At 41.8% G+C, this 10,432-nt stretch overlaps 1 protein-coding gene across 1 annotated transcript in view; it reads right to left on the bottom strand.

Moving 5' to 3' along the window:
- Nucleotides 1-3,293: 3,293 nt before the first annotated feature.
- The window catches only part of BLVRA (biliverdin reductase A), a 48,370-nt gene continuing 41,231 nt past the window's right edge, over nt 3,294-10,432 (bottom strand). The window contains exon 8 of the mRNA XM_019509103.1: nt 3,294-5,398. Within this exon, the coding sequence (XP_019364648.1) occupies nt 5,125-5,398 (274 nt within the window). The 3' untranslated portion in view covers nt 3,294-5,124. The remainder of the gene's footprint in view (nt 5,399-10,432) is intronic.

Here is a 10,432-nt window from a genome sequence, read left to right as displayed (position 1 = left end):
ACTTGTCCATCTGACCCCTCATAATTCCTTTTTATTACTAAGGTTATAACATGCATCTGGAAAATGAACAATCAAGGAAGACAGTACTTGCTAACTACTAACCCAGAGGTTCCCAAACTTTTTCTTATTGCATACCCCTTTCCAGATTTACTAGCTGCCTGTGTACTGCTCCCAGCATACATTTTATATTTAAACCCCTTAAATGTGAATTATTATTATAATAAAAATTAAATCCACCATTGTACAATTTCTACTGTGGACCCCCCGAGATGCCTTGCATACCCCCGGGAGCACATATACCACAGTTTGGGAACCCCTATACTAATCCAAGCAGAGCTTTTTGTAACTTAGTGCAGTAATATATTTAAAGCAGCTGCAAGCCTATCACTAGCCACAACCCTAACCCTAGCCAAGAAGCCCTAATCAAGCCTAACTGTAGCTTGCAAAGCCCTACCAGACAGATCCCTAATCTCAGCCTGAGGTATCCTGACCAGCCAAACCTGAACCCTAGCTCTATTAGCCTCAGCAGTTCTAACCCTAACCGTAGACCCAAGCCTAACTCCCAAACTATAGAGTATCTGGGTTCATTTACTAGTTCCACAAGCCTCCACACTTCTATCTCTGACACTATGAGTCTGAAGAGTCCCACCAGCTACTACCCTAAATCCCACAATGGAGTACCCTACCAATTCAAAATACTTTATAAGCTATTTAAGTATTTGATTCTTAAACATTAAACACCATTTAAAAAATAATTTTAAAAACATTCATATTTTTGTATAATTTCCATTTAACTACAGGTAGAAATTATACAATTGTTACAGTAAATATGGTTTTATGTATTATGCTGTTATACTTTATCCAAAAATACTTTAATTTGAATTATCCTTCTCTCCTACTGACCCTCTGCCTGAAACCCCTGTGACATTTCTTCCCCTTCCCTTCTCCAGACACTGCCTTGATTCCAGGCAACAGGTAAGTCCATGGACAGTGGGCAGCAAAAAATGTTGTTGCTGGGTGCATAGACTGCTGGCCCATCCAGCCCTGGAAAGAAGTCATAGGAACAGAAGAGCTGCTTGCACTTCTTGGAGAGCTCCTCCTACGGGTTCCAGACCTCTGGAACTTGCACACTGCCTGCCCCATGGCTGCCTGGAGAGCACTATCCTTCTTCTGCACTACCTAAAGCTGAGAAGCTGCCATCACATCCCTTCCACCTTCCCTCCTCTCGCTAACCTGTGCAGTCCTTCAGTCTGCCACTGCTAAATCCACCTACTTCCACACAGTGCTCGTCTTACTCATGTCCTCTGTACCTTTCCTCTACCCCACCCCCTGTGGAGCCATGCTCTGGCAGCTCTGGACACAGCTTCAATCTACCTGAAAGCAGTGGGAGATGGCAGCTATCTTCTCCCACGTCTAAATGTATAACCTGTAGGGAAATGGCCATCATCTTGTTGGCTTCAGCTGCATGGGTAGTAATGGGAGATGATAGCTGTTCTGACTGAGGAAAAAGGTACAAGAATCACTACATTTGCAGGAAAACCAGGAAAGCTGGCAACACTGCATGCATTATTGAGTTTCCCTTGGCCTAAGTAGGCTGGAACCCATTTCTTCCCTTAGCTTCACCAGCACGCTGTCTGGGCACACTGTCTATTACCCCTTCAGAGAAATGGGACCCTGCCAGCATTGCAACCTGTTGAGAGCACAAATTTCCTAGGCAACCATCAAAAAGTGATTAGAGACTTTGTCAATCATCAAAAACACCACTCTGTAAATTGACCAGTGATGCATGCAGAAAAATAACACAGGGTCCTTAATGCATACATTTAACCTTTAGGAATCCCCCAGAAGTCACAGCATATAGTGACACAATCCCTACACTGTAACACAGGGCCCCATAGCCTGGCTGTCTTGGGTGCACCTGACCTACCGCTGACCTTCAAAACTGTACTTCAGGAACAGCCTCTCCCAGAACCCACCAGATAACTAAAACAAATTTACTTTGTACTTTGATAACAAGGCATGCAGGCTTCTAGACAGAAACGATAAGCTTTTCAAATATGCCCCTTGCCTATTGCCTCACCACACTTGAGCATTCTCTGAGCTTTGTTCTGGCGTGGGTCCTTCTCTTGCAGCTTCACTTCAGATTTAGGGGAACCTTCCAAGCGAACTTTTACTGATCTTGCCTAATCCCACAGTGAAGTCAAACCAAAGCATAACCAACCCTTCCTCTCTACCTAAAGCTTGCTGCTTGGCTCTGGGAGTACCTCTCTACCAACACAGGTTTCTTTGGTCTGTAGGCTTGACTTTTCCACTCAACAAGCTGCACCCCTTGCAGAGACCTCTGCAGCAATCCAAATGCCTTTGCCCTGGCCAAAATGTTTGTAGCAATATCATCAAATAGTGTATCCCATATGTTTAGTCATCCCAGGATGCAATGGTTTCCATAACAATTCACAATTTGTGGGTAGAGAAGAGTGACTATCAGACAGGAATGTGGGGTTTCTAGCATTAAAGAGCAGGAACACTGGAGACTTCTGTAGAGGATGTGTTGTCCTGCTCTCCCCATGTCACATATAACATCACATTTCATTTGCTCATTTCTCTATATTTCTAGCATCTAGCTGGGAACAGAAGGGCCAGTATCATGTAAAAGGTTCTTCTGATAGAATTTTTCATGCCCAAAATTCAAGCAGTGCTGGAAACCTGGAAGGAGGGGCATAAAAAAACCAAAAACTTTCCCTTATACCTATTCCTAACTTTATTGTGTAGGCTCAAGAAGGTTGCACAAAATGCTCAGACTTTTGGATGGGAAACTAGAAATTGTACAGATCCAAATTTGAGTGTGCTAAGAGGCAAGTCAGATTTTAAAAAAGAAAGACCAGAATTTATGAGAAGTGTTGTGCTAAGGTGAAATCGTGTAACAAAGGCAAGGAATTTGTCTTGGGAATCAAAGTTTTGGAAGAGAATGGCAGATTTTAGGGGCGGCTAACCGTTTGATTATTGATAGGAGCACGAACACATCTTGAGAAGGGTGAAATTAGCACAGAAATGTATGCATTGCTAACGGGCAGAAGAACTGCAATGGGCAGAAGAAGGACAACAATTACAAGACTGCTCTTATTGAATGCTGAACATCTCTTAGGTGCTCTCTACACCTTCAGCTCTATTTAAGTCCATGGATGTTGAAAGTGTTGTGGATGTAGTAAGAGATGCCAGGCGGCTTGTTAGATACAATCCTACAGGGCAATCAGGAGCAGATATTAAAGTTAAAGGATAACAACTATCACAGGGAACATGTTGAACTCTAATCACTTTATTAAGTTACATATAACAAATTCACCAATGCTGGTACACAATATACCATGTTACCTCAGCAAAGTCACACCTCTGAAGAGAAAGTAATTCTAGCGCAAAAACTGGAAAGAAAGGGCAGGAAATGAGTGAACAGAGCAGTGTGGTCAGGATATTGGATCCTGACGTAAATTAAATTGGATTACATTTTTGCAAGCAGTGTGGGATTTTTTGTGTAATTTTTTTCTTTTTAAAGATAAGCAGCTAACTAGCCTAACTGGAAAGAGAGACTCTCAGTGTGATGAATGAAATTTCAGTTGTAATATTCCATGGTGTTACTGATAGCAAAGCTAGATATTAAAAAAATAAAACCAAAGCAGCTTTAAAAAGTTGACACAATAGGCACTTTCCTTTCTCATAAAGTGTATACATTCTTAATTCCCTCCACCCACTCCCACAGAAAACTCTTGCTTCTATCTCAAGCAAGTGGAAAAATATGACATGGCGTGCAGGGATGGACATATTAAAGCTTTCAGTGGAATTCAAAATCCCAAATCTGTAAGACAGCAGTCTTGGAGAATACAAAAGCGTAATAATTCTTTAAAAAAAGCCCAACAGCAACAACAACCCCTACATTCCCTTTGGAAAAAGCTTCTATAAAGTTAAACACACTTAGATGCACATAGCTTCCAATTTGGTGCCTATGTACATGTGTAACTATGCCAGTAATATAGCTAAGCATTTTCATAGAGTTCCTCATTGTACAGGCTTGTACTAACTGAAAGAGGTACTATATAAAGTCACAAACAAGACACAATAATATTTTTTGAGGGTAGAATATTCAATATTCTGTTTTTCTCTGTTGTTGAAGTCAGTGGTGAAATTTCTCAGTGACTCCAAAGGAAGCACAATTAAGCTAACATTCAAGGTATGTTACATAATGGAGTCTTGTGTACTGATCCAAGCTAACTGGAAACTAGCTCAAATTCTGGAAGCAATTAGCAAGGTGGAATGCCATGCTCACACAAGTAACTCAGATACCCTGCAAACAGCACTGCCCTGTCCCATAGAGACAACCGTAGCAGCACCAGCATGGCACTTAGCCTGGGCTAATATATCCTTCCTTTCAGTAAGGCTAATTAGCCCATGTGGAATGCCTACTAATACAGTTATATTGCTTCCAAAACCTGAGCAATTATATTCAGAACTAGCTCAGACATCTCCACACCGCTCTGCCTTTCCTCATGCAGAACCACTCCAAGTGCTTCTAAAAAATCCCACTCTAAAGCTTTCATTCACTGTAAAAGTACCAGTGATTTGGTTTATGGGAGGCAGGGAGAAGATTTTCTCTCTCTTTGAACATTTAAACAATTTCTTTCAACTCTCTCTAACAATGTCATCTCCTTATCTTGAAGGGGTTTTTCAGCTTGTCTACGAAATTCCCTTGCAGCATGTCTTTCTTTTTTATACTTGGGATTATCTGGTATTTTTTGTAGAACACAATGAACAGACTTAACCTGATAGGTTGGAAAGAAGAGAGTGAGCCATCAAATACAGGATCTCCATTTTTTTCTTTTCTAAGTATTATCAGTGGTGCTGCACAGAAGCTTGCAAAATCAGAAACATTTTGTGCACTCAGAGAAGATTATAATTTCAATTTCTGAACCAGGACGAACTCCAGGATGAAAGGCCTTATTTCTCCCACAAGAAAGCAGGACATTTTCTCCAGTAATTTTATGGAAAGGGGTCACTGGAAATGCAAAAGATGTAACCCTAAGCTGTAGATCTGCACAGTCTCCAACGGTTCAGATCTCTTTCTTGCTAAGCATGGTTTTATGAATGGATATTCTCTGGCTGTTCACAGTGCTGCTGTATCTCCTCTGCAAGGTCAAGGCACCTCAGGATACGCCATTTCTCAGTGGCCAGCTCCTCCCTGGAGACTTGGCCCAACAGTTTTTTGGCAAAGAGGTTCTGATCCTGCATGAAAGGGCCCACTGTGGCTGGTGGGGGCTGAGGGAGGTTCTCCAGGCAGCCGCTTGTGAAGCAGAAGTTGATTTTCTTTTCACGTTTCAGTCCTGGTCCCCTTTCTTCAATCCAAGTCAGAGGTCTAGGGCAAAAGGGGAGAAAAAGGAAGGCCATTTAGCAGGAAGTAAACTGTGATGTTCACACAATTATTCTGCTTGTTCCTTACTGATAAGCAGTAAGCACTGTAACAAAACATCGAGAGGCAACACTTTTTTGTGTTAACCTGTATAGTTGGACCTGGGGAACTGATGCCCAAAGCTTGTCTAATAACTCTTCCAACTCTACAGTTGGCCCAAAAAAGATATAAAAAAAAAAAGCCTTGTTTCTTGTGACCTCCTGGCCATTATAGCCACAACACCACTCCAGGCCATAATAAAGCACATTATTTCAAAGTCCCATCCATACAGTGTGGTTGGGTAACAGGATCATGAAGCAGAAATTAAGATAGCAGGGAGGATCAAGCATTGAATCCCTGGGTTCTAATTCCTGCCCTGCCACTAATCCACAGTGGGTGCATCTACAAATGTAATTAGTACAATGCAATAAACTCTGGTTAGTTTGCACTGGAGTCAGCTGCTCCTGGGCACAGCATTTACACGTGTGCCAAAGACTGCAGCATGTTAAGCTGGGGCAGAGCAGCCCCAGGCTGGCAGGGGCCCCAGGCTCTGGGTGGTGGTGTCGGGCATAGGAGGGGCTGGTTGGGGCACAAGGGTGCTACAACGTGGGACTAGTTGCCAGGCAGTCCCAGCACTTTAGCACCCTCATGTCCCAGCTAGCTCCTGTCACAGTCTACACATGCATTTGATCACATGCAAGTACTCTACCATATGATAGTATTATCCCTGACAGTACTATCTTGCAGTACAGTTAAATTAACCTACTGCACCCTAATACCGGTTCACACGTAGACTGTGACGCATTATTGTGGAGCTCGTTAGTCTACTCTGCACTAAAGCACACATGTAGATGCACCCGGTGTAACCATCAGCAAGTTACCTAAAATCTCTGCTTTAGACTTCCCTCTGTGCATGCCATGAATGGCTAACCACCTCACCGCAGGGACTCAGAGCACAGTTCATTACTTTTTAACAGGCTGATTTGTGCTTCTTGGATAAAAACTGTTGGACACATGCAAATTACATGTTTCTAGGCATTTTGGGCACTATCCTGTTGCCACAGAATCCAGTGGGAGTTTTATGAAGGATGCAGGTCAGGCCCTGTGAGTCAAGTCAGCACACAAAAGAGGAAGATGCATGGTTGGCATGCACACATGATTAGTGCTGAGATTCGGGCTGAGCTGCCCATCCCCCTCCAGGATAATCCACAGAAAGCAAGCAAGTTCACTCACATGCATACTAGCTCTTAGCTCCTTCCTGAATATTCACAAACGTTTGTTTTACTCCACTGAGAGCCCTCAAAGTAAATCCCTGAGATTATGCAAGAAGCTTTAGTTTTCCCCTTTCTTGGCAACCTCACACATGCACGTGCGTGCGCGCACACACACACTATCCAACAACCCCCAAGTGCTACTCCCCAGTGCAAAACTAGATTAAATAGGCTTTTCCCAAGGAGCTACTTCTGAACACGCAGCTTTATTTTTTTAATGAGGCTAACAAGCTGCTACAGCAGCCCCAGCCTTCATGTCCTTTTGCTATGATGCTTTGGGCCCCTGGATTTAAACAGTTCACAAGCCCCAGGGTGTGCCTCGGCCACACCACTGCACTGCTGAGGAAAGAGATGCTATAAATAATGCCCTACAGTTGTAAGAGGTGATGGGCATAGCTCTAACGTGATGTGGATCTCCAGTACAGCAGGGCCATCTGGGGGAGGGGAGATGGAAGAGGGGAGGAGCAGGATGGGACAGGACAGAAAAAAACTCAACGTCAGCCACAGAGAACTCCTTCTTGTACCATCAACATCTTTTGACTTCCTACAATGCACCTGCTCATAGTTCATTCATCATCACCGACAGAGAGACACATCTTGGAGGTTATACGTCGTTTCTCTCACTTGATTATTAATGGCCCTTCCCTAAGTCCTTCATGCCTCTGCTGCAGTCCACTGCTCATGAATTATGAGGGCATCAATAATTTGAGGAAATAAATGGTACCTCCAAATCCAGCCAGCTGGGCATCGTTAAACTAAAATCAACTGCCCTGGAAAGACATTTTTTTCTGCTTTACAGTGAGCACTTACAGCAGAGAGTTAATCCTAGGATTTTTAACCTCAAATTCTTTACATTTTCAAAGCCAGTTTCTATATGCATGTGCTAAGAACCATTACTCTAAGTCACTAACCAGAAAGATACAGTATATCTATGGTCATTTATTTAAACAACTATACCTCTCTATACATTTATTCAGAGTCTTAAGTTTTCCTTCTTTTGTTCTGTTAGAAAATGCTGAAGGTTGCACTTCCTTTATTTACTTGTCCTTCTTGTGCCCTTGTCATAAACTAGATGTTTTCCTGAATTGTGCACAAATGATGGCTTTTTCCATTGCTGTAATTACTTGTGACTTGTGTTAAACTCTGTTTGGATGGCAATTGGATTTCATTTTGAAATACATTAAAACTGCATTTTAATTTTTAATTAGTTAAATGTTCTGGATACATAATATTATCTAAACATGTTTTACATCTACAACTGACTGATTTTTCAGAAAGGAGGCATCTGTAATTAGTGAACTGAACTGATTACTGAAGGACATGACAACCAGAAACCTTTCAAAGCTTGTGGACTTCATCCCCTTGTACCTGATTTTTATTTATAAATTAGAAGAAGAAAACAAGTTTTTCTCTTTTTTTGACTCCCAGTTTCTCAACTTTGAGAGAAATGATCATTGAACTGAACTGGCTGAATGCACTGAAAAGAAAAAATTCTCTCTGCACCTCCAGATAAGACTACTGACCTCATAAAATGATTTAACACTTTCAGACATTCTTGTTCCATGTACTTATCCAGTGACTTCCACCAGTTCACTGGTTTGGTCTCCTTTACAACTTCACCAGGAAACACATAGTACTTAATATAAATTTTGTCTTTTGCAAAATTAAACACATTTGACTTGATGAGCCCCTGTGCTAAGGGTTAGAGTCACTAGAGTCTATTAATATTTAAATGAAATAAAATACAATATAAATATAATTAAAAATGCAATATTTTTAAATAACAATATTCATTTTTATCCACCTGCAATAGGCTGGCCTTACCTACAACCTGATATGCACCTTGCAATCAGGTTGGCCGTACCCAGGTTGGAGCTGAACCCTGCCCTCAGCCAACCCAAAATGGAAGCAGCAAAAGCCACTGCCTCTCCAATTCATGCAATCATTTTTGTTTGTGAAATGCATTGACTTTAGGCTCCAACCCATCAGGCTGGGGTTTGAGCTCCAAAACCAACCCTTTCTTACGAAAACTTCCCTGCCTTTCCATCTTATATATTGGTGGAATGCCCTTCCACCTTGTATTGAGAGATTAATTGTCTTGGTAGCAAAAGAGCCAGAGGTAATTTGTCTGACAGCTGAGCTTTAAAAGTCAAACCCAGGGAATGATCAACAGCCAAGCCTGACTATGGACAGAAAGGGTATAGTTAAATCCCTGCTTAACAAGCAGCAAAAAAGGCTGCTGAGCTGTGCTCTAGCTGCAGCTTCCATACAATGCCAAGGTATAAAGCAGGCTGCAATAACCTTACTTCAAGGTTAGAGTGCACTATGCTTGGACCATGGCTGCAAAGGTTCATGAGAGACCCGACCCCTCTACAGAAAATGCATCTTCTCTTTGTCTCAACAGATTAGCGCTTCTGTAATTCTATCTGTCAGGGCCCTGCTTTTGCCAAGCACCTATCCAAGTTAACCTGATGGAGAATGGGCCAAATTCTCTGCGGCCGTAACTCTGCTGAGTGTAACTGAATAGTACTGGAACACAGTGTAACTTTCCAAGATGGATGAACTATCATGCAGGCAAAACAGACTGTGACCCAGAGCAACCAAATATGAATGGTAACAGCTCAGTAAGCTAGGATTCATGTGGATCACTAGAGCTGTGAAAAGGACGCATTTAGTAGTTCCTTAAAGCTGTGCAAATCCCAGTGCTTGTTTTGTCTAACAAAAATCATTCAAAGCAGCTCTGAAGCTGGTGAAAACACGGATTAATAGCATGATGCATGTTTGTTCCTGCCCTCTAGCTCCATCTATTGGAACTGGTTCAACTCCTTAGCAGTGAAATGTTCTACAGACAACTCATATTACACATGATTTGCAAAGGTGGCAATAGAGGATTTATATGAGGTACTGTCTGTCTGTAATTTAGTTTTTAGAGGAATTGCACGTGCCATCTAACCTGAAAAGGGAAAGATCTAATCCCCTTATAAAATGCAACTGACTTTGTGATAGCTGTCTCTTTATAACCAATAGTCCAGATGAACCCAATTGTCTAGCCCCCAAATATCTAGATCTACATTTACCCACATTTATTTAGCCTCTCAGCTGTAATTCATAAAGAAGCCAAGATCTGGTATTGTAAAATTCTGATGTTTAAAAAGAGGCTTGCTTGCCTGCATAATACAGTAATCAGAACAGTGTGCTTGACACTCCTAAGCTTATGGAACAGGCAGCAAAGCCAAGTCTCTTAACCTCTTGGGGTTTCACTGTATTAATCTGTAAAATGGGAGGAGCAGTTCTTACCCACCTTCCCCAAAAGGGCATTATGAATATTACATGATATTTGTAAAGGCAGTACAATACTTCAGAGTAGAGTATTATTAGCAGCCCATGACCTCTCAAAAATTGGGAGCCACTTTCTAAGTATCTACCCTGCTGTGCTCAGTGCAAGATTTTCTGGTGCTCCATTCTGGATCTCAAAACTTTTTCTGAATATGAAAGTAAAGTCTTAGGTTCTCAAATGCTAACATACATCATGGGTCCAGTCCTTTACTTCTGACAACAGAGCCTCTCTCAGGACCTCTTTTTCTTAGATGGATACTGTCTGACAGCAGCGCTTGTTAGCACAAACCCTACAGACTGCACTTCTTAAGCTTGTGTCCCTTGCAGAGAGTTCTTTTTCATTGTGTTTTTATCCATTTCATTCTTCCTTTCCTTATTTTAATAGAGTGTTACA

Source organism: Gavialis gangeticus, unplaced genomic scaffold, assembly GCF_001723915.1.
Source record: "Gavialis gangeticus isolate Ggan-Ray unplaced genomic scaffold, GavGan_comp1, whole genome shotgun sequence".
NCBI classification, from domain to species: domain Eukaryota; kingdom Metazoa; phylum Chordata; order Crocodylia; family Gavialidae; genus Gavialis; species Gavialis gangeticus.
Note: the sequence above shows the minus strand (reverse complement) of the source record. Positions and strands in the feature narration are given on the sequence as shown.